At 40.2% G+C, this 24696-nt stretch overlaps 2 protein-coding genes across 4 annotated transcripts; both read left to right on the forward strand.

Annotated features, from left to right (window-relative positions):
* Positions 1 to 541: 541 nt before the first annotated feature.
* timeless (timeless circadian clock) lies at positions 542 to 9962 on the forward strand. The gene is given in 31 exon segments (XM_063909992.1): positions 542 to 673; positions 1269 to 1380; positions 1503 to 1656; positions 1869 to 1983; positions 2107 to 2169; positions 2307 to 2408; positions 2529 to 2684; positions 2765 to 2898; positions 3107 to 3194; positions 3297 to 3473; positions 3586 to 3803; positions 3888 to 3991; positions 4126 to 4295; positions 4377 to 4502; positions 4665 to 4816; positions 5091 to 5188; positions 5268 to 5388; positions 5485 to 5686; positions 5789 to 5928; positions 6077 to 6156; positions 6254 to 6377; positions 6857 to 6939; positions 7031 to 7197; positions 7322 to 7394; positions 7397 to 7543; positions 7777 to 7845; positions 7997 to 8115; positions 8249 to 8522; positions 8837 to 8876; positions 8990 to 9063; positions 9368 to 9962. Coding segments are annotated over 30 exon segments (3777 nt in total). The 5' UTR covers positions 542 to 673; positions 1269 to 1298; the 3' UTR covers positions 9493 to 9962.
* Positions 9963 to 12566: 2604 nt separating this feature from the next.
* LOC134883008 (transmembrane protein 198-like) lies at positions 12567 to 24551 on the forward strand. 3 transcript variants are annotated; one of them, XM_063911088.1, is made up of 5 exons: positions 12567 to 13013; positions 21851 to 22084; positions 22288 to 22863; positions 23150 to 23239; positions 23568 to 24551. In XM_063911088.1, exons 2-5 carry the CDS (start codon positions 21931 to 21933, stop codon positions 23618 to 23620), a joined length of 873 nt encoding a protein of 290 aa, XP_063767158.1. In that variant the 5' UTR covers positions 12567 to 13013; positions 21851 to 21930; the 3' UTR covers positions 23621 to 24551. The 3 variants fall into 3 exon arrangements, with proteins under 3 accessions (XP_063767158.1, XP_063767159.1, XP_063767157.1); XM_063911089.1 differs by having other exon boundaries at positions 23150 to 23227; XM_063911087.1 differs by having other exon boundaries at positions 12570 to 13013; positions 23150 to 23298.
* Positions 24552 to 24696: the final 145 nt, after the last annotated feature.

Genomic DNA, 24696 nt, shown 5'->3' on the forward strand with positions numbered 1-24696 from the left:
AGATTTTCCAGCAGATTGGAAAATTGGAATTAGGTTACATTGTTTATATTGCATTGCATTTTTTTTGTTGTATTTAAAGTGGCAATCGTTGTAACAAGTTAGAATGTGAAATCAAAATAACTGAAAATTGGATTATTGTAATTTCATATAAATGTTAACACAAATAATAGTAACGTGTGTAAATGTTGTCTTGGAATTACAATTCAATTTAATTAAGTTTGCATTATCATTTTTAATAGTCTCTTTCCTCATAGAACGTCTTCATTCTACACCCTAAGTACATCCTCTCAGGCAGACCTTTAGCTCAAAGTATTTTCCATTTATTTCTCAATCTGACGAATACTAACGTCAAACATGGCCCGGGTTATTATCTTACGTCTTTCACTCACCAAGACATTGCAAATGTATCGATTAAAATCAGTGTAAGGTTAGGTCGATAAGTACACCTGGCAAAGCGCTGCCTGACATACATAACTCAGGGAAGCCAATTGCCCTTGATGACGACATTCTACATCCGCTTTCTACGTTTTCGCTCGCTGTCTTGGCGCGAGACTTGTCCGACAGAAGAGGGCTGAAACCACTAAACAACAATAATAACTTCTGAAAAAGATTTACATTTATACACCGGCAGATGAACACGGAACCTGTCGAATAACAGCGTTTAAACGATCTGGTAAATTTTCCCGTGTGGTATTTCTTCCTCTAAACCGTGATTTAGTATGACAGACTGCTATAAACTGAAGTCAAGTGACATTGGCTACATAACATTAGCTAGTATCCTTGCTTCTGATATAAATCCTGAATAGTGTACCTTTTATGTTAACAGTCAATTATGCGCTTTACTTATCTTTATTTTACTCTTTTACTTTTGTTATTACTCATATCATTAATCACCTTGATCCTTACAATGTATATATTAACAACAAATACCTGTCATGAACAACAGTTCCTATCACAAGGAGTGTCATATCTATCTATCCATCCAACATTTAACTAAGTAATATCAATAAACCATGGAGAGGTTTGATATCCTCTCTACACGTGACATACGAGCCAGTTTAAGTTGTGTTTAAATGTCATGTGTAATATGAAGCATTGTGTCAATGTTTAATATTTGAATTTGTGCAGAATAAAGCCCTTGAGCAAATTGTGGTTAATTATTCTTAAACATTAAAATAATACTGTAGATACATTTTTGTTATGCTCTGTTGATCCTGGTTTTCCTGTATCCTACTTTGTGGCTGATCAGACTGAACTTTCCTCTGCAGGCTGTCTGATGTTGTTTGGACTAAGTCAGGATGAATTGCGATCTTTTGGCAACGTGCAGTGCTCTCGGCTATCTGGAGGGAGACACCTATCACAAGGAAGCTGATTGCTTAGGTGAGTGTTTTTGTTATGATTAAATGTCCTCCTAAAATGTATGTTAATGATATACAGTATAATGGTGATATATTGATGCAAACCTCATTTACTCCTCTGACTGTGTTGTGTCTATTTTGCAGAGAGTGTGAAAGACTTGATCAGGTATTTACGCCATGAAGATGACACGCGTGACGTCCGCCAGCAACTCGGTGCTGGCCAGATTGTACAGAATGACCTTCTACCTATGATCGTCCAGCATGGAGAAGACAAGGCCTTATTTGATGCCTGCATCAGGTATAAAGCAGAACATTAAACTTGAATTGTGAAATAATATGCTCATAAATATTTACAATATCAGGGGGACAAATAACCAATTTGTTAAAATACCATATCATAGTCTCATTGATACAATAATCCCAATATAGAGATATATTATTGCCATAATGGTAGTATTGTTTTATTTACGTTGATATTAGATTTAATGACCCTTCTGATTTTTCTTTTAGGCTCATGGTCAACCTTACTCAGCCTGCCATGCTTTGCTTCGGTAAGGTCCCCGATGACCCAGTGTTCAGACATCACTTTTTGCAAGTGACTGCTCATTTACAAGCCTGTAAAGAGGTACTGTGATCTTATCATGTCAAAACATATGCAATAACTTTAATAACAACTTTAATTCATGTTTAAAATGTACTATTTAGTATAATACTTCTTAACTTTTTGTGTCCTGTGATTTATTTTCAGGCATTTGCCAGTGAAGCAGTGTTTGGCATTTTAAGTGAGACATTATACACGCTTCTACAACTGGTGAGTGTTTTACTGGAAAAAAGCAAACAAGAAAGTTGCTTTTCCCATTATCCACTTCCTAAATTATACCAGAAAAATGCAAGCGTTTTTCCATTTGTTTATTTCTGTCTATATTGACTCATTTTCTACTTTTTCAGGACTGGGAGCAGAGACAGGAGGAGGATAACCTGCTGATAGAAAGGATCCTGCTGCTGGTCAGAAATGTGCTTCATGTTCCTGCGGACCCCTGTGAGGAGAAGGTCTGACTTTAACTTGAATACCAACATGATAATATAAGAGGCATCTACATACTGTATATATATTACACTTAACCCCCCATCTCATATGTCCATCTCCTCCAATCCCCTTCCCTCCTGTAGAAAGTAGATGATGATGCCAGCATCCACGATAGGCTGCTGTGGGCCATTCACATGAGCGGATTCGATGACCTCATCAAGTTCCTGGCGTCGGCCCAGAGTGAGCAGCAGTGGAGTATGCACGTGTTAGAAATAATCTCCCTCATGTTCAGAGATCAGGTAAGACCAAAGAATCCCTTGGAGGCACACATACAGGTTTCCAATTGTTCTGTGTTTGATCTCGTCTTCTTTCCTTACAGACGCCTGAAGCTTTGGTGAGCGCCGGTCAGGCTCGCTCAGCAGAGGAGAAGCAGAGAGACGGTCTGGAGCTGGAGGCACTGAGGCAGAAAGAGCACGCTGCGAAACGCTCCCGCAAATTTCAGAGGGGAACCAGGTACAATTAAGCTCATAAACAGTCAGCACAATCTTTATTTCAGAGCCAAAATGTGATTGTTTTTCGTATATCCATTGCAATATGTCATGGAACCCTTTCAGATATGTTACAAGAGAGCTTTGTTTTTATCCTATAAAGTTAAAGAAGTGTTTGAATTACTGGAACTTGAAAAATAAATGTTTGTTTTATTCTTCTGTCTATTTTTCAGACACTCTCGCTTTGGAGGCTCCTATGTTGTGCAAGGCCTCAAGGCGATTGGGGACAATGACGTGATTTATCACAGAAATATTCATAATGTGAGTAGTGAACTCTTGTAGCTTATATGTGAAACTTAAAGATTCCTGGTGCAGTGATGCTTTAAATATATTTTCAACATGAATCTTCTCTTTCTCTTTTAGTTCAAAAACTATACTCATGACACCGGCAAAGCAGTGAGACGTGTTCCCAAAAGGAATCGACAGGCTCGGGAATGTAAGGACAAACGCCGCTCAGCCCTAAACGTCCGACTCTTCCTGCGAGAGTTCTGTGTGGACTTCTTGGAGAACTGCTACAATCGCCTCATGTACCTTGTCAAGGTTGGATAATATGTTGATGTGCTATAGGTGACTCGCAAGTAATCTTTCTTTTTACCAAGGATCTTTGTAAGTACTCTAAAGTACTCTTATTTTTCATCTTTTTCCTCTGCAGGAAAGTCTAAATCGAGAGCAAACTCAGCAACACGATGAGACGTACTACCTCTGGGCGCTCAGCTTTTTCATGGCTTTCAACCGCGGCAACGGTTTCCGTGCAGACTTAGTTTCTGAGACCATGTCCATCCGTGCTTTCCATTACATTGAGCGAAACATCACTAACTACTACGAGATGCTTCTTACAGACCGCAAAGAAGCCACGTCCTGGTCACGCAGGTAAGAAACTCCTTAGGTATCAGGTTGATGGATTAAATGTCCACCAGCTTTAGTCTGAGACTGATATTAAATACTTCTTTCTAGGATGCACCTGGCACTTAAGGCATATCAGGAGCTGCTGCTAACTGTGAACGAGATGGACCGTTCCCAGGATGAAAGCATCCGTCAGAGTTCCAGCGTTATTAAAAGTAAGATCCTTTCCGTTTTAAGTTTCAACGGTAGCCTTTTCTTGAAGCTCAATTGGAACAGAAGTGAACACAAAAGCTTAATATTGCATTCAAGTATATGAATATGTTACTTAAATAATACCTTCGCTCTTTAGGCAACATATTTTACCTGATGGAGTACAGGGAGATCTTCCTGACCCTGCTGAGGAAATATGATGAAACCAAGCAGCCTCACTCCTACCTCATAGACCTAGTGGAGTCAACTCATCTCTTCATGCGCATGTTGGAGCGCTTCTGCAAAGGGCGCAAGAACTTGATGGTTCAGGTAGGTTCTTGTGCTAAGTTCTTATTGGCTATCAATTTTGTGTTGCTAAGAATATTAATATTGTCCTTTTTAACTCTGCAGAGAAAGAAAGTGAGGCGGAGAAAGTCTAACAGTAAAAAAAAGCCCCCGGCACCAGATACTAGTCCGGAGGCTCTGGCAGAGACCTGGAAGATTGTGGAGGAAGAGCTGAAGGCTTCAGGCTTTAAGGTCAGTGTGACATTCACCATCAAGCGTAAACTGGGAGCTCTCAAAAATTAGAACAACGTGACAAATTGAAAAGCTATAACTTACTTGAAGTTTTTCCTGGCTCACAGTAAAAAGGACCACATTTACCAACACTAAATCCACTTTTCTGTATTCTTTGAGCAGTTGTCAGAGACTTTAACTGAAAGCATCGTGCCATTTGATGCCACATCTGAAACTCCACTCGAGGACCAGAAGACGGAGACCATGGTGCGGGTGCAGGATGCGATGCTGGGTCGCATGGGACCGGAGGCGCTGGGGATGCTGCGAGCTGCCAGGTCAGTCAGACTCGGCACGTCCTTTACCCCTCAGAATACATGTTTAGTTATTTAAAGACCCCCTCTACTCAAAAGCTTCTTTTTTGAGTGTATGTTCCCTAAAACAATTCAACATGGATACAGTTTCAAGGTTTATTTGTGCAAAGTTTGTCACAAGAGAGTTGTTTTACAATTCCTTTACTGAAGGGTCAGCTGTACTTTCCTAAAATCATATTAAAATATAATCATAACAGAGGTGGAATTTATTAATATATCAACTCCTTGTCATTTTCAGGGAGGTGTGGCCAGAGGGAGATGTGTTTGGTTCAGCTGACGTTGAACCTGAGGAGGAACTGGAACTCCTCAAGCAGATCCTGTTTGCGAATCTGCCAAGTAAGTTTTCATTAATATTTTAGATTTCCTTTATGTTGTTATATCACAGCATCAAACAAGTATTTCATCTTGATTTTAGGGTCAGCTCCTCCTGAGCCTGTGGCAGAGGAGTATGAGGATGATGCTGAACTAGAAGAAGAAGAGATGGAGTCCATCCAGGTGTCTGAAAAAGAGTTTGACTTTCTAGACTTTATCAAGAGGTGAGCAAAACAGTGACATTCCTTTCCACCAAATTCTAAATATTGGTGTTGTAACCTCCCTAATGGGCCGTGTTAATCTTCCTTCACCCCTCACAGGTTTTCCCAGCCCAGTATTGTGCGTCCATACCTCCTCTTATTAAAAACATACTCCAAAAACACACCTCACACAAACCACTGCATCGCCCGAATGCTGCACCGCCTGGCTTTCGACCTCAAAATGGACGCCCAGCTTTTTCAGCTGTCAGTCTTCAACATTTTCAACAAGATCCTGAGTGACCCCGCTGCAGCTGCTTACACGGTACAGTCATGACAAAGCATTCAGTGTTGTCAAGCTAGTTCTATGTGATCAAAAGTCAAGTGTGGATCAGACAGAGGCTTACTTTTATTCTCTCCTTCACAGGAACTCGTGACCTTTGCCAAGTTTGTGCTGAACCGTTTCTTTTCCCTGGCAGCAAAAAACAATAAGGCATATGTTGAGCTACTGTTCTGGAAAAATGTGGGCGCTGTACGTGAGATGACCGAAGGATACAGCAAAGACGGGTTAGTGCTTGTTTTTCAATGTCTGCTATCATGTCGTTTTAAGTTGACCCGTGTTAAGATACAGGTAAAATATGCAGATTTGGAAGACATTTATTGCCAAATGGGTCGTGCAATTTGGAATATCACATCTTGTTGTCTTAAATGTCAGAGAGGAAACAAAACCATCATGGACTGAAGAGGAGGAAGAGGAGTTACGCATCCTCTTTGAGGAGCACCGTGATTCTGAAGGTCTGCTTTCTTTTTGTTTGTTGTATAAGTTAAAAGATGGATTTGGACACTATTAACTAGATCTAGATTATTTTATTGACTGTTCCTTTCTGTTTAGTGCCAGATGTAGTGGAGGCGCTGCTGCCATTACTCAGCAAAAGAAACCGCACCCGGCGCCAGGTGGTGACGCAGCTGGTGCACATGGGTCTGGTGGCCAATGCTAAAGAACTGAAGAAACAGAAGTATGTACTCCAGAAAGAATCAGTAGTATATTGATGCTAAAACCAAAGTATATATTTTAAAACTTTCCTGATATGGTGAATTATCAATGGACAGATAAATAAATACACATTTTTGCAAGATGGCACTCGGACACAGTGTTCCATTATATTTTGAAACACAACAAGGTTCAAGGTTACTTTATTTGTATAGCACATTTTAAGATACAGGCAAACTCAAAGTGCTTCACATGTGCATTTAACACATAGTAATTAAAAACAAAACAAACAATAATATATTATAGGATCTCAGGATGGGCAGCATTAAAAAGAAAGGTTTTTTAATTCATCTTTTAATCTAATTTAAGATGATGAAAGCACCACACCTATAAGGAGAAATGTGTATTTGGTATTTTGAGGTGAACTCTCCCTTTTCTACTTTGTAGGGAATGTGATGCAGGATGGTTGTAAACACTACAATTTTGTTCTGCTCTTCCAAAAAGGAAAGGTACCCAGATTGTTCTGTGGACTGAGGAGCAGGAGGAGGAGTTGCAGATGCTCCATGAGGAGTACAAAGACTCTGATGGTACTGGACACCAAATTATCGTAGTACCTCACAACAATGGTCGCAGAAAAAAACAATACTTGATGCAAGTGATGAAACTGTATTCCCGCAGATGTGCTGGGTAACATCCTGAAGAAGCTCACAGCCAAACGGTCCCGTGCCCGTGTGGTGGACAAGCTGCTCAGTATGGGCTTAGTGTCTGACAGAAGAGAACTCTATAAGAAGAGGAGTCGCGGCGCTCCAGGGAAAAGCTCTGGAAAAAGCTCTGGAAAAAGAATGGTAGCGTCTTTGAGATGTACTTCTTATCTTTTACATAACTCTTTAGACATGCTTATGTAGAATGCAAAAACAAAGACAGTAATGCATGTAATCTACATTAGGAGTCTTTCTTTCTCTGCCATAGACTGAAGAAGATTTCCTTGAAGAACTAACACAAGGGTTCCCAGATGATCCAGTGGACAGAGATGATGAAGATGAGAAGAGGATGAGTCTGAAGACAGCGAGGAAGATGAAGAGCAGGATAGGGAAACATCACAAAATAGAGGAAGGAAGAGCCAAAGCCTGAACTCGTCAGTGGAAAAGAGACCTGATGTAGGCCGCATGGTGAATACGCTACAACAGGAAGGTGAGACCCGGCCCTTTGTGCTTTCTTCAGTTGATTGAGGTTGGCAAATGATAAAATGTGAAATATTTAGTATGATTATTTTAATATATGTATTTCTTCAAATTAAAATGAGTCTCTTTGGTTAGATAAAATCATTGAAATAAACAGATCTGTGTATGACACTGCTGGTATGTGTTAAAAGTGAAACTGCAATAGTAAAACGTGTTTCTATTATGGTGGTTTTTTATTACCAGGCATGTCTGCTCCCTTGTTGTGGCTACAGAGTCGTCTTATGAAAACGGCTGATGACCGTGAAGAAGACGGTAAGTAAAACTATGAAACATGTTTTGCAAATGATTTATTTATTCTGTTGCAAGTGGTTGTAGCTCTCAGGGGAGTAACAGCACGTGTGAAAATCCTAATGTAATTGGTGTTGTTTGGTCTGATAATGAGATTGCGTCTTCAATTTGACAGGTTTGTCCCAGCCTGTGCCGATCGTACCTCTGACAGAGGCAAATGAAGACGCGATGGACAATAAGAGCTTCCAGAAGCTGTTGCGTAAACTGGGTCTTCGAGCACCTGAAAATGAACAGGTGTGGGTTTTATTGTGTCTTTTCACCTCGTGCTAAGTGTAGCATTTTGATCTAATCGCTGCTTTGGTTTGAGACAGTTTCTGAATTTTGCAAAGGCAATTCTAAAACGTATATTTTAATTTTCTGTAAACAGGAGACATTTTGGAGGATCCCAGCAAAGATTGGTGTGTCCCAGCTGCGGAGTGCAGCAGCAGCTCTGACTGCAAGAGAGGAGGAACCTAAAGGAGGCGAGGAGCAGGACGGCTCCAGAAGTCTAGCCAGGGAATCTGAGGAGAAGGAAAAAGATAGGGTGCAAGAGGAGGAAAAAGATATGGACAACGAGGAGGTCTCAGGTGAACAGAGAGCTGAGGCTCTGAGCGCTCTGCTGCTTAAGCGCAAGAGGAAACACCAAACCTCAGAGCAGACAGGTATGTGTCCCAGATTGCGCACCTCGTCTCAGTTGACAGTTCTTAATTACAGCTCTGTAAAGTAGGTATGTGTTAAATTACATGGATATTACAGCCTGCTTCGGTTCATGTAGCAGCCAATGATGTGTTTGCATAAGAAAGCCAGTGCAAGGCTGGTGAACATCAATGGGGCACTAGATTTAAGGTGCAGCGTTTTATAAAAGATGAATTATTTTGGCTTAAATCCACTGCTTATTAAAGTAAAGTTAAAGTTTTAAGATGATTTACTTTCATTATTGAACTTCTTTGTTGTTGTTTTATCCCTCCTGTGTCAGATTTCACTCCTACTGAGGATACAGACAGTGCACTTGAGAGGTGAGGCATAGTCCTTTGTTTGTCCTTAATCAGCAAAGCCAAATCACAGCAGAGAAAGACTATTTTTGAATCGGCAAAACACTCAATTCTTCAACTAATCCCCTTCACACCAGGTCCCAGAAACATACCTCAACTAAGAGAAGCAAACGCAGAGTGTTGGACGACGATGATGAGGATGAGGAAAAAGGTATCTTTTTGTTTTTATATTGAAATTAAATTAATTTTGTTTAAAGGTGTAATTTGTAACATTCCGATTTTAAAATGTCGAAAAAACACAGAGCTTTGTTATATATGAATTGTTAAGTTATATTATTAAAAATGTATAACAATTCAAACCTAGAGGAAACCAAATTTGAATGAAGGAGATGGTCTGACTGATTTGGTCACAATGATTTTTAAATGTTCGACAGCAGTCTAAGACAAGTAATACGCCTCTGACAATATTGACTTTAATTCAAAACTGAACTGCTGCATTTGATCTGTCTTTACAGAAAATGACTCCACCACTGCAATGGATATTGAAACCAACGGGGATGCAGATTCAGACAAGGAGGATATTTCTGCTCCCGTGAAGCGTAGACGGAAGATGGTCTTAAGTGATGACGATGAGGATTAGTAACTTTCTTTAATGGACTTTAGAAACTGCAGACAGGGGAGAGATAAAAGGCCTTCACTTTACTCAGCGGTGAATACAGCCCTCTGGAGGCTCTGCAGTCCAGACAAGGGGAAACTCTATTAATGGAATACCTAATAACCCAAAGTAAAAAGGCCCTAAAGACTTGCCCCTGTAAATACATGGATGTTAGTAAGTGTTTTGTCATTTCTTTGGTAAGCTTGCTTGTTGCCTTTTTGTAGTTGTGATACATTTGTTTGTCAGCATCTATTATAACATAGATATTGCTGTTAGAGAGAGATTTGCATCACAGGTTTTCGTAACTTAATAATAACGTGTTTGATCTGAAAGTTTAAGGTTAATTTTCTCAATATTTTTATTAAAATTGCATTTCGTATTTGTACTTTCCAGTCATTTTCAATTTCAATAACATGCATTTCTATTTGAAAATAAAAAAACAATGCTGTGGCTCACTGGCAGCTTTGGTTTTGTCACTTTGTTGCACTACATCATTCTAACACTAGAGGGCACTTAAGAGCTGAACTGTTACCTTTGTGAAAGAGTTTTAAAAATATTTCAATACCTGTATGTGGAATATCTAATTTTGACTCTTTACTGCACATCCCTTAAAATGTTTTCTTTTAACAACACTTTTAATAATATAATACCTCCTGTAGTGAGTAAGGCCAGGCTCAATGAGAATAGTGACAGTTAACCTTAGTTTATCCATATTTGTCTTGTACTTATACAGAGATGACATGAACAAATGTCTTTTGTTTGAGCTTTCTTATCATGTATGTGTGCAGGGCAGTCGCTGCCTGTAGTCTTCAACGTTTTGCAGCTGTGCTGGAGGTGGTCTCCTGTCCCCACATCTGGACCATGTTAGTAACTTCCTGTCACAGCATCTGCTCTCCCCCCATCCCACAGAGCCACAAGCAGACCTGACAGCCAACAGATACTGCTGTGAGTAAAACATGTGAGCACAACAGTGGGTGGGTGTGCATTCATGAAAGTTAGAGATTAAAGTTATCTCTCTTCTGCACAGAGGACTGTCTCAATATGTCTCCATATGATAACCCAAACCAGGCTTTGACAGGCTGTACATTTAATATAGAGAAGAGCAAGAATGACTCATTGTTTTTACCAAAACATAAAAAGCCTGGAGGCTGTATTGCATAGATGTTGGCAACCAATGCATTACAAAGGCATTAAATCATGCTAACTTTCAGTAAATGGAAGCCATATTGTAAGTCGAATTGAAGATCTGGCTTTTACTTTTAAAGCTACAGAAAGTCATAAAAATCATCATTTGCCTTGACATGTCCTAAAATTACATCCATTATATTACCTGGGTTAAATTGAAAAGGTATTTTTAGCATTTATGAACTTAAGGGAAACTTAAACTAACTAAATGAATGTGGCTGCTAAATCTTTGTATATCTACTGTAGCTATGTAGCGATTTTCCTGCCATAGGTCACCTTGGGGCACAGTCTAATTTAGGTAAGTTCTCAGGGAAATGTACTTGTCCTTTTAGTTGGGAGGTGAAAAACATACCTAATTTGTTTGTGGCTATGCCTTTTTCCCAGCACTCACTTCGGGCAGAATTTAGCTTCATGTCGCAACCAGAAATGATGTTCCCATAACTTAGATCATGAGATTTTTCCATGGAACATTCAGGTTACGTCAAGTAAGGATCTGTAATATGTATGAGCTGCTCAACTGAGTACAATTGGATTGAACATATCTTAAAATGATCTGTAAATGAAGACTGTGAACAATCTGAACATTTAAAACAATAAACTCTTGTTACTCTCTAAACTCACATTTTAATTTTCATTCATATAAAGAAAACTCCCAACCCTCTTCAGTGTGAAATATGAATACAAATGCAAATAAGAAGCAGTTGTACTGTCATAAACACCTATATATATATATATATATATATATATATATATATTGCTTTTTATTATATATATATTGTCAACTTTCTGAAAAAAGACAACCTTTTAAATGGGTTTAACTTGTAATTTAGCAATAATTAAATAACTATCATAAATGAGTTTTAATCCATATATAAGGACTTTTGTGTTTTCTGGTTTTAAAAGAGTCCCTAAAAAGCAGTATTGATGCAGAGGGGACTATCCTAAAAAAATCAAGTTAGTGTTAGATTCAATTGACTTGATAAACGTTTATTTTTAACTTTTTTCTTGTGAAGCACTTTGGGAATTTTATTTTTGTGAATGTTGCTATACTAAATAAACATATTATTATTATTGTTGTTGTTGTTGTTGTTGTTGTTATTATTTCTCCATTAGGTCAGAGGTCATGGTTTCTTTTGAGTGGCTAACTTGATAACTGAAGAACTATCAAGACAAAGCTAGTGGATGACGACAAACGGCAAAACAACAAGTATTGTTTTTTGGTTTTAATTCTCTCCAACACATTTTTGATTAGTTATTAATTAATGGTAAAGAATATTTAATAAGCTTAATAAACTTGTATTTAGATTTTTACAAAAAACCTTTAAGTCACAAAGGAATGAACATGGGTAAAACAAGAATAACAATACAGGACTAAAATCGAAAATAAAAGCAATAACACTGAAAAGAAAGGATTCAGTTATCAATTATTACCTATACATCCTTCAAAGGGGCCTTTATTAGAAAGTGGTACTGTTAAAGCTAGCACTTTGGACTATCCCTAATAAAAAAAAACCAGCTGGAGTTCAATTAGTGTGGGCCTTAATTATAACTTTGGCTAAAATGTGTTATCATGGGACGTTTGACAACATCTTACAAACACAAGTAAGACTGCTAGACTTTTCTGTAAATGGACAGACTTTATTTATTTTGTGTCAAACACCCCAAAAAATCTAAGTAAAATCAAAGGGAATTTATTACAGGAGCTCGTGTATAGCCAGCTAGCTCATTAAAGCTAAGGACCAACTCATCTGTTGCTGAGCCCCATAACCCACCCCCCCCCCCCCCCCCCTGCCCGGCGCTTCTGACGACGCTGCTGGATGGAGATCGAGAGAGGGGATTGGGGGATTGCCTCGGAGGGAAACTTTTCCTCCTTTGTTTTTTTAAGTGCCGTTTACTTCAGCGACGAGAAATGAGAGAGGGGAGGTGTGTGAGGGAGGGAGGCTAGTTTTCCAGAGAAGAGGAGGACTCGGGAGTAGTGTGGCGTGTGGAGTCACAGACGGGAACTCCAACGGTTAACAGACACGAAGTGAGGGAGAATGGAAATCAGCTAACCGTCCTCCTCACATCTGGACTCCCAGCCATGTTTGCGTTCAAAACGTTTGCCTGAGGCAAGGTTGGGACAATACTGATGTCGTTGTTGTCGGTTTAGTGTGAGTTAGTGAAGTTTAGAAAGAGCCTAGGGAGAACTGAAGTTGGGAGAAAACCGGTTTTCCCTGGTACCCTACCGCCGCTTTTGTGTCGCGAATGGTTGGGAGTTTTTCCTGTTTGACAGAGCCGATTGTCGGGGAGAAGTTACAACTGCCAAACACCCAGGCTCAGTGGTAAGTTTTTAAGCTTTTTTTTTCTTCTCTGAAGTAATAAATTATTTCAGGTTTCGACATGACTAGATCATTCTGTGTATTTACATGTTTGTTTGTTTGTTTGTCTGGCGACTTTTTCTCTTCCAGTTGACATTTGAGTACATTTTACTCCAGTCTGTCCTTGGAAACAATAGCCGCTTCAAATTTACCGTTAATGACTGATTGTAGTAGAGCGATTCCACCTCAGATCCTGCCTGATCAGTGCCAAACTCTACAGCTGGAAATATTTGTAATAACACGTAGCCAGCCTGTCTGCTTCCATGGCTGCTCCCCTTTTACATTTTACACTTGAGGCCCATAATGCAATTTATCCTTCAGCCTTTGAGGACAAGGACATAATGATCCAGGATAATAGTGGCTTTATTGGTGTGCACTGAACCAAACATGTACACCAAAATTCCCCAGTGCTGGGCTTTCATCAGGACTGGCTGGGAATAGGTTAAGGATATGAAAGTGCTGCCATTGGAAGTGGAACTAAATTCTAATTTGAGTTTTTCATAGTTTTAAATTCAGTCATGGGTTATAAAATTGTTTGGCAAAGTTGAACACCCAGAGAAACCTTATTTGTAGATGTGTATTGGTGTAGTGTCTACCATTGTGTCTATAAGCATATGGAAGCATCCTTCATCTCTAAGGCAGACATAAATCTCTTTATAGCCCACATTAGCGTGCATTCTCCCTGCGGTTCTGCTGTGTGATCCAAGGTGGGAGTGCCTTTTGGGTTTTTGTCTTATGATGACAGCCTACATGTTCTGTCTATACTGGGGAGTGCAGGCTGTAGTTACACCCCCTTAGTGCACCACCCCATCTACTTCACTGCCAGCCTGCACCAGATGGTTTTAGCTACCCCTTTGAAAAGGCAGAGAGGAAGCCCTTCCCTGCTCTGGGAAAGAGAGAAGGCAGGAAAGAAGGCATAAAGTGCAGGGGTTAATGAAAGTTAGACTACACATGTTGTTATGTATGATGCCTTTCAATTAGCAAGGACCCAAGAGTGTAATTTATGTCTTGTTCTGTTGTGAAAATATGCTATGCTGACTTCTCTTATGTTCACATATATGCACAGTAAGAGCAGCTGACCCGTACCGCAAAGTAGGAATTCCCATTTTATGAGAACCGGCTTTAATTTAAAGGTTGGGTAATTACTGTGTTTGGATCGGCTTTCCTCTTCAAACACAAGCAATCTTCCCCCCTTAAGTTAACAAGGCCATAGGCAAAGGTTTATTCTTCTCACTAAGGTATTGGCTGGATGCTTCATCAGCAGTTCCAAACGTATCTGAAATGGCCGAATGGGCAATTCCGTGATTTGCAGTACAATTCTTACTTTGTATTCTACATAATAAAACAAATATTTGTGTCAAAAGCTGTCTGAGAGCCCTCAATAAAAACATTGGAATAACTAGTTTTCTTTTCAGTTGTTGAGCCAGCTGAGAAATATGGACTTCACTGCCTTCAGGTGGGTTTACGTCAAGGGTTTTCAGAATCGTTTGCTTAGCACTCCAACATTGTCAGGACTAGGGATGGGACGGAAGAAAGCCATCATCTTGTAGGAAAGGACAGACGTTCACAATGTTGCTTTGGTTTTATTTATTTATCCTTTATTTATGCTGAGGGATTATTATGTCCTTATTTCAGATTGAAGTGACCTATTTATTAGTTGAAATACTGATTACTTATCAAGGTATGCTTAAAACTGTTAAAATGGCACACAAGCATACCAGAATAATTTTGGCTTATGTTTGGATAGTCGGGACATGAAATTCTTGCCATCCCATTCCTAGTCAGGCCACATGCTCAGGCTTCCTTCATCTGTCCATATGGACAACACATGCACATTGTGTACTGAGGAGGTACTCTACGCTTGTCAAAATGAATATGAGCAGTTCTGGAAGAGCTGTTTTGTATAATCTCCCTTCATCGGCAAATGCAGATGATCCCTTTGTCTTCCTGCATTACATTTTAAATGACAAACTAAAGTGTAACTAAAAGAACATTTAACATGGCTGAGCAGCGACCTTATATCGCGTTGGACTCAGAGAGGGAAGGATTCCGAGACTCCTGGGTGCAAGAAAAACCCCATTGTCACATGGAAACCACATAACAACTGATTCCAGTCATTTTGAAACATCCACTGGCTACTTATAGCCATTTAAACATAGGTTATAGTTATTATGACATGAGAGGGTTGTACGTTTGCTAGGAAAATAAAGGGCACACGTGATATTTTAGGCTCTTGAGATCGCTGTAGGAGGTACAATTATGTTGAACTGGAATTTGAAAAAGACGGTAAATGGCTGCTCTAAATGATAGAGCTGCAGACATATATAGGCACTGCCTGGAGGTCTGAAGTGAAGCGCTACTGACTCTGGCACTACAGCAACTATATCTACAAAGTATTATAAGTTAATCACTGGTCTTTTATCGGACTTTACTTTGGCAGTCAGCCTATGAAACTATGTTACCCTGTAAAAAGAAATAAAACACACGTTTGATGAGCACTAAACCAGTTTTAATATAATAATATCATTATTGCCTTGTGACATTTCCCAGATTGACTTCACACGGCACTCTCTTGTAACTGGTTGGACGTTGTTCTTTTCTTCTGCTCTAATCCAACCTAGCATTGGCAGAATATATTATCTCATACACAGTGCCACACTGTCATGTCCTCACTAACATATGGACTCCACCGCGCCGCCTACTAAATGCTGCTCTCCACCACAAACCCTAATAGAGCGTTGTGGAGCTGCCCCACCTAGCTGCACACACTCCACACTGTTCCTTCTGCTGGATAACTGATTCAACTTACTGCAGTATAAAGTGTACCCTTTGTAGATATATTAGTCCTAACTTGTTGTATTTCCATATGTATTTGTAATGTACATTACACGCATGCACCATCAACATGTGACTCTTGAAAAGTCTCCTTATTGTGTTTTTTCATTCCTCTCTTTAAGTAGCTCTCTGCATTTTTTAGTTGAAAGGCCTCCTTTGTTAAGACTTTAATCAGGCATGAGATTGAGAGATTATGAGGAAAAAAGAAGTCAGATAGGCCTACTTCTAATTAAATAATGCTACAAGTGACTATTGTTTGGGTCCTCGGCTAGATGACAAAATATTGGGCATTTAGAATTAAGAACTTGGTCTTTTTGGGGAAATAGGAGACCTCAGTTTGAGTCCTACAGTACCTATCTGCCAGTAAGATTGCGACTGACGTGTTGTCAGCTGCCAATTGTTTCTCTTTAAATATTATGTAAATGTTAATAACTCTAAAAAGTAATGAAGACGTTGAAACACTTTCGGTGCTGTGTGCAATAGCAATGTAGTTGGGAGAATTGAGTCAGCACTTTTAGGCAAATCTTTTGGAATAATATTCCCAATTTTGAAAACCTTTTATTTTAGTTCAATAAAGGTCTGTTTTAACCAAGTGCATATGTTTGTATCACATCTTGTCATGTAGTTGCTTTTAATCCCATGTACTGGTAAATGTCTTCTGGTTTAGCAACTGATGAGTAGGGAAAGACCATGTGACGTACTTGAAAGGCTGCTTCTGAAGGGAACAGACCTGAATAAAGATCAAGATGAATACATCATAGTTTTATCACAGATCTATGCACAAAAAAATAAGCTTCTCTGACGTTATGGCGGATTACATTTGGCCTTTAATGGCACGTTAGTGATGTATTATGTTATGAACTGCAGAGCTGTTAATGAAGTTGTGAACACACCCACATTGAAGATGCACTGTGATACAGTTGCCACATGCAAAGGATGATGGATTTCATTTTAGTATTTTGCATGAAACAGTATCTGACATAACTTTGCAGTGTTAAAATACAACATAATTGCTATATCATATATATGCTATATCACAGTTTTGGAGCTTGGGCTTAAATTAAAGCCCCAAATATCCATTTTTGGGTGTGTTTTAAGTTTTGATTTGAACATTTATGCACCTTTATGCATCATTGTGTATTTTACATGCATTTATGGAGAGGATATCGATAACATTTACAAATCCTGAAAGCATTTAAAGCCTGGCAAATAGAGTACATTTACTATCACGTGGTGCTTTGTTCATTATGCAAGTTGTTGCATCACACCAAGCACCAACTCCATGCTGCAATATTTTCACTCGCGTAAGCAGAGACAGTACGGCAAGTGTTATAAAGATTAGTCTGTTAGCCAGACAGATTAAGAGCTTGTTTTTTTATTAAATTGCAAGGTTGCCATTCCTGCTGTTTCCCTACAAGAACCACATTGCTTACATCTAGCTGTTTGTGTTGCCAATGCTAGCTTCCATGGCAGTGAAGAGTCCTACTGTAGGCAGAGGCCTCGTGATTCCTAGTCCCAGATTCTCATTTGAAATCTAGGCAGTGCCTAGATGAAGTGATGTTTCAGTGTTGATGGTTTATCTTTTTGTTCCTGTCCGCTGTCACAACACAGTTCCTGCTGAAAGCTGATGTTCCACTTCCTCATCTGGTCCTGAGCTTCCTGCTATGGAGAGACAGGAAGCTCAATTGTGGCCCATATAATGTCTTGCTCAATATGGGAATTAAAGCAGATGTTGTTGTGAGGATGAGTATCATGTATCCACCTTTATAGTGTTGTTATCACACTATGGCAGCCGTTTTAGTAACCCCCACTGTGACCACAAGCTTTATTCCCATGGTTCCTGTTCTGATCATTCTTTCAGCTGGTTGGGGTGTTCAGCTGAAGGGGGTGAGATTTACGGCTACGACTGCAGAGCGCAGACCTCGTCCACGTCTCACATTCTTGGTAGACTCTTCCGAGTGAAGTTGTCAGACAGCCAGGTCATAATAGGGCAGGTTTTCAGTTTCTCAGCTGGCCCTAGCCGTCAAGTTGGAGGAGCACTTGCAGAATCCTTGGATCTGAAAACACACGCCCACCCAACTCTTCTTCAAACACACCCAAATTTGCTATGTGGGGAACTCATAGTCAGCCCTGCCTGTTCCTCAGCAGCTGAGCACTCAGGTCCCCCCACCCCGCAGTGTTTGTTCAGGGGGAGTATACTCCTAGGCAAGTTTTTGTTTGAAGGGTAACATAATATTACAATAGCTCATTTGCACCTAATGCTTATTGTGTGTCAATTCACAGTTCCTCCTGCTGCCGCTTAAGTAAACGTAAGTGATACTTCTAGCAATTGTGTGTTTTGTTTTTCTATGTTCTTACCATTAGAATCCAAGAAAAGGGGTTTAGTTCAGTTTTAAACCTCTACTGATCAAGCATGTCTTTGCTGGGAATGGAATACTCTGTAAACTTTTCAACCGGTCAGTGGGTCCACCAACTATCCGACGGGTCTTCCCTGTGGAAATATCCCTCTGACTCTGGTGATCCTTTGGCGTCATAATGAGTATGACAAAATGTTTTTGAGGGAAATCTTTCAGAATCGGAATCATGTTTATTGCCAGGTAGGTTTACGCATACAAGGAATTTGATCTGGTGTCTTTTTTGATAACATTTTTATTGATTGCCATGAGATCTATTGTATTTAACGTCTTTCAAGGACAAATGTGATCCTCTGACTCTTCATTTAGCACTATAATGAGGTATAGTTTTCAATGTTGTCCACTTTTTTGTTTTGTAAAGCTGGAAAACAAATTAACTTTCCAGCCGCCTTAGCTGTGCTGACATTTTTAGCATAGGAAACGTAAAAAAGTCTTGCAAAACTTCATCATTCTCACTGTGAGCCTTTTAGCATGCTGATGTGGGCATCAAGCTACAACTATGTAAGGGCAGCCTCACAGAGCTGCTAGCGAAGACTCCCAGTCTTATTGAGTTGTATTGAATTAGTTGCCAGGCGACTTCAACTTGCAGAAAATTCTGCTAAAAAGAAGCGTTGGAAGGGCCTCCAGAGAGCTCCGTCATTAAGATAGATAGTTCTGTTTCTAGTTAGGACCCCCTCCCTCCATCAGTCACCAGCGCTCTGAAGGCAAATACTTGGCAAACATCTTACAGCAAACACTCGGAATCCACCAATCGCCTCGGTGCTCTCAGCCATCTTTATGTGGTCTCCTTTTTTGTCCGCATGGTTTCCTCTGAGTGCCACTAGAGGTCACAGCATGGGCCTCAGAGTCTTTGTTTTGCCCCATAATGGCTCCATTCTCCCACTGCAGCAAGGCCTTCCAAGCCTGCTAGACATAGGACACCATTGTGACAGAGAGGTAACATGAGGCAGACTCATGGAGAAATGTGTGAGCTTGTAGTGTGAAGTTAATTACTTTTAAAATGGCGATGAAATATAAACCAGTTCACACATAGTGCTTTGCGGTCCTGGTAAACGAAAAAAGGTCATTTGACCAATTGCAACAGAAGATCAAACAGCATCCAAATATGTGTGTTAGAAAGGAGGACATTGAGCTTCATTAACTTCTATTAGACTCTTGACATTTGACCACTTATAAGGATTTAACTGAAATCAATTATCAGACCACAAAGCACTCATTCAAAGTTTGAAGCAAAAGAAAAAGTTGAGGAAAAATGTTGTTAGTGTTCAATAACCAAAATGATTGTAAAAAAAAAGGGCTACTGTTTGATGAGACATCAAATCACATGTGTTCTTTTTTAAAGATAAAACTACAGAACAAATAGATAACCTATACTTTTCTCTTATGTAAGTGGTGTAGATAAGGTGAATGATCTCTATTTACCCAGTAACAAAAACAATTACATGATGAATTTGACCTTACTCCACAACTATTCAGATCTCTCATTATAAAACAAACCAAGCGTCAAGAGGTCACAAACTCTCAAAGTCTTCCCTGCAGGAAGCTGGCTGGTGCAGGTGTTTCATATCCAAACCAACCAGGTGGCCTTTTGCTGCATTCGTGTCGTATTGGACAAAGGCCAGCTGGGGCAAAGTGCTTCAGGGCTAGCCAATAGCAACCAGTAAGAAGTCAAGTTTTTTTTAAATATAGATACCTTTGTGAAAGTACACATTTCCACAAGGCAACCCTGACTGAATCAACCCCAACATGAGAAGAGAAGAAGATCACAGTAACGAGACCAAAGCCCACAACAATGAGCTTCCTGTGTCTGTCAATCAAGTTTCTAACCTCTTATCCTGTTTCGGGTTGCATGGGGCTGGAGTCATGCTTATTGGGCAAGGGAAGCCAATCCATCACAAAACATTTACACGTTTAGAGTTTAACTTGAGCGTCCTCGCACACAGATATACAGAGTTTATGCGAACTACACAGGAAACACAGCTTTCATATTTAAACCCTTCTTGCAACACTGCTGACCGCCATGCTGCCCTGTGTGTAGTTTTATTATTTCCTGCTACAAAGTTTGGTTCCTCATTTTAATTTGGGGAGAGTTGATGTGAAGACTATAGTCTTGAGAGCTCTCCACATAGCTTATGTTTGAAAATATTTTATTTTGCATCTGTCTGCTTCTATCCATATTACTTTTTGACTTGCTTTAGTAAAGTATCTACATATATCTTATTTACAGCTATTTAAACATATCATCAAAGTCAAATTAAACTATAATATAACCTCCACTAATCCATAGTGTCCAGTCTCTACATAGCCACATCCTAAATCTGGTCTTTTCTTTCAGCAAAGAAATCTGACATTGTAGTTGTCACTGATGGAAAGCAGAAAGAGAGAGGGACAGGTTATAAAAATCTGCAAGACATTGAAGAAGGAAAGAAATCTTTCCAACGGGCTCTCATTTTTTCCATGTTAAGTAATTCATAGGCAGGACATAGAAATTACAGAGCCCTGTGTCTAAGTAGAAGTTGTAACAAATGAGGCACATTTGACTGTAAAAGAGGACACATATTTAAGGTGGGGATCATTCCAGTTGAAGGAGAGGTAGTGGATAGACAGAGAAGTAAGACAAAGATCTGGCACAAAGCACAGAATAAAGGCAGGAGGGACTGTTCCTGACTATTTGTCCCAAGCAGAAAACGTGAGTGAGCTGTAACCGGATCTCAGCTGTGGTGAGATCATACATGAGGCCTCAGAGTGAGCTGTCCACCCACAAGCTCTCAGCTCTTACTGCAGCGCTCTGTGGCTCGCTTCAGTCTGAATATCAAATATAGATTTTCTATAGTTCCAGTTGAGGTGAAATTAAAAAGGACTACTAAAAATGTTTTAGGCATTGTGTTACGTAATTGTGCCACATTTTACACTCTACTTGAGCTTGTTACTCTTCAGTGAAAACAATGGGTCTCAAATTTGGGAATATTTCTTTTTTTACGATGAACTGAAAGACTATTAGTTCATTCATGAAAAAAATATTCCTACTTATGCTTAATAAACATTTCCACAGAGCTGAAAACAGGGTTGTTGTTGTTGTTGTACAAAAAGTCAACATTTTAGAGATATATGACTTTTACACTTACAAAGAAAACTTAGGAATACTTTATGTGTGTGTATTTCTAATAATGAAGATGGTCAAGTAGATTTTAATTGTGACAAAATGCAAAAAAAGTATATCCAATTACTTTTCTCAGAGAACAAACCATTTATGACTGTCAGAGTTTATGACCCTAATTATTAAGACAGGACAGAGATCAACAGGGTGCCTGTGCCGTCGATTAAAGCGAGTGAATGAGCTGCTTGTGTGCCCGGGTTGCATAGCTTTGTGTTGAGTGTAGGACAGCTGCGCATACAGAGCAGTGAGGAAAAGAAGTCACAGTTGAGCTGTAGGTTTCACACTTCACATTTACCCTGGAGAACTTCAGTTTTTTGTGTTGATCAGGATACCGCACACACTTCCTTGATTTTTCAGTAATTCATAAACATGTCCTCTTCTTTTACATTCCCCAGACCTGCTCCGATGGACCTGAGATAACGTCACCAGAACTTTCACCCTTGTCCCGAACTCCAGCCTCCCGCAATCCTCCATAATGGCAGATCCCAGCGGGCTGAACACTGAGGGGGCCGGGACAGGCACGGTCGAGGTCGATGCCTGCAGTTTGGAGATAGAGAGGAAGTATGATGTCATCCCTGCCGTCATATGCTCCATGTGTTGCCTGTTCGGCATCATCTACTGCTTCTTTGGTGAGGATCCCTATAGCTCATGCACTGTGATACAAGGAGGCTCAAACTAAATGTTTTTGGGATGATATAACACCATCAAAATGCCTGAGTTGCATTGTTGAGCTTGTACCTTTCACATTCATATTAAAGAATGAATGCGTATCCTCTGATCTTTACATCTCCTTATTCCTCATTGTGGCTATTCTCGGTTTCTCCTCCTCTAGGTTACCGCTGTTTCAAGGCTGTCATGTTCCTGTCCGGTCTGATGTTTGGCTCCATCATCATCTTCTTGCTGTGTCACAAGGAGCATGTGCTGGACACACAGCTGAGTGTGGAGGCCAGTGCAGGTATCGGCCTTGGCATCGGCCTGCTGTGTGGCCTGGTCACTATGCTGGTGCGAAGCGTCGGCCTCTTCATGACCGGCCTGCTTCTGGGCCTCCTATTGGCTCTCGCTGCCCTACTGGTCACTCACCAGTTCTACACTCCAACCACAGTCTGGGTCCCACTGGGTTCACTTCTGGGGGCGGGCATGCTGTTTGCTGTGCTGACACTGCAGTGGCAAAAGCTCTTCACCATGATCTCCACGGCGGTGTTCGGGGCAGCTATCATGACGGTGTGTGCTGATTACTTTGTGGAGATGCTGGTGTTGGCGACGCACGTGTACGAATGCTTGCGCCTTACAACCGGGCCACCTCTTTGCTGGTACAGCTGGGTCATTCTGGGCATCTGGCCCGCCCTCAGCCTCATAGGAGTACTGGTCCAGTGGAAACTGACGGATGACAGCTTCTCGCACACTGAGGGTAAGGAGTAAATATCATGTGCCTTTGAGTTCTAATGTCGGCTTGAGTCCACTTCTAAGAATTGCTCTTAAAAACGGTGGTGTAAAAATATAGCAGTAACATGTATTCACAGAGCCGGAACAGCCAATCAGAGACCAAGATTTATCCTAGCTCTGTCCCTTTTTAAACTTTGTTAGAACCATACCTATTTCTTAAAAAAACTGTTCCAGTTCCTAAAAACTGTTTTTGTCTTTAACGATGATGTGATGTTTCAAAGCAGCCTTTTATTTTCCCCTTCATCTTGTAGTGGTTATCAGTCGGAGACAGAAGAGAGTCCAGCTGATGCGGATTCGAGAGAAGGACGCCAAGAAGCGACAGCAGGCAGGTGGGCAGGAAGGCACGTACCGCCGTAAACCCACCCCAGTGAAACGTTACGCTGGGGATCTACTGGCACCGGTCAGTGTCACCCAACATGGCGTGTGCTGTAGATACTAGTTGTTTTGTTTCTATGGCATCAGTTTTATCTCACAAGTAAGCCTAGGTCTGTCATGACTAACGAAAAAACGATAATATTGTTAACCACATTTATTCTTGGCCCAATATAGCACCCAACTAAAGCAGTTGACATCGTGACAGGCCTAGGACTAACTAATGCCATGGAATTCTTGTTGATGTCACTTTTTGTTGTGTATCTCGCTCATCTCTCCCTGTTTTGTTCTTCTCAGAGCTACCTGCAAAGTCTGCGGGACAGACAGATGGGCACAGGCACTTCCCTTAGCAGCCTCGGCACTTCCAACCACACCATGATTGACTTTGACTATGACACCGGGTCCACTGCGCCCCTCACAGCTACAACCCCAGTCGTCAGGGTCTGAGCGAAACAGAGAGAAGAAGGGACTACTTAAAGCTCTGCAGTTCTCTAACTGGGTCTTCCTAACCAACAATGGTCTCCCCTCGTGCTCTTAAATTGATTTTGAACTAGTATGTGCGTCAGTAATGGGTGTTCAGTCAAAGAGAATGCTGCTTTTTGGGGAGAAGTGAGAGGTGTTTGATGAAAGCTATAATATAACCACTGCAACCACTGTGTTCCTCAGAGAAACACTTAAACACAGATACTAACAAAGTAAGGGTCCTCCATTTCTTTTTATCGTGTATTAAATACATAAACAGCAAGTACGAGCCTCTGATGTTACTCTGTTTTGGTAGTGAATATTACAAAACATTTTGTTTGACAATACATGTACTGTTCTTAAAAAGTGAGTCATTGCCCTGAAGTGTTGTGTTATTACATGTCTAACTGTGTGCTTGTAAAAGTTGTGAAAGTTTATCATTAAATGTGTATTTTTTAGAGTGAAATATGAATTGGAAATGGATAAATGCAGTATGACAGAGTGTAGCAAAAGCTGAAAGGTGCAAATAAATAACAGTTTGGATTTTCTGTCAGAGTACAGTAGATGAAGAATTTAGACTGTGTGTATGCTTGTGGAGTAAACGTTTTATAATTTAATTTATGTAAAGACCAAGTACATGGTAAGGTTAAAAAAAGGACAAAAAACAAAGCATGTTTGTTGTTTATTTGTAGATTTTAAAATAATTATCTTTTGTGTTTGAATTTTGAAGGGGCATGGCACTTGTTACCTGGATCTGTACATACCTGTTGATAGAAGTAAATAAATGTGTTTGATACAAAACTGTTTTTTAGTTATTGATCGAGTCACTGTTTGTCTTTTTGAGCTCTTAGCAACACTGCCAGCATTACTCAACAGAATTTGAGAAGGATTTCCTACCATGCAACTGGTTGGGTTGCCATGGAGCCTCCACATTTTTTTGGCATATAAAACAATGTGAGCCTTT

This window comes from Eleginops maclovinus, chromosome 20, assembly GCF_036324505.1.
Source record: "Eleginops maclovinus isolate JMC-PN-2008 ecotype Puerto Natales chromosome 20, JC_Emac_rtc_rv5, whole genome shotgun sequence".
Taxonomy (NCBI): domain Eukaryota; kingdom Metazoa; phylum Chordata; class Actinopteri; order Perciformes; family Eleginopidae; genus Eleginops; species Eleginops maclovinus.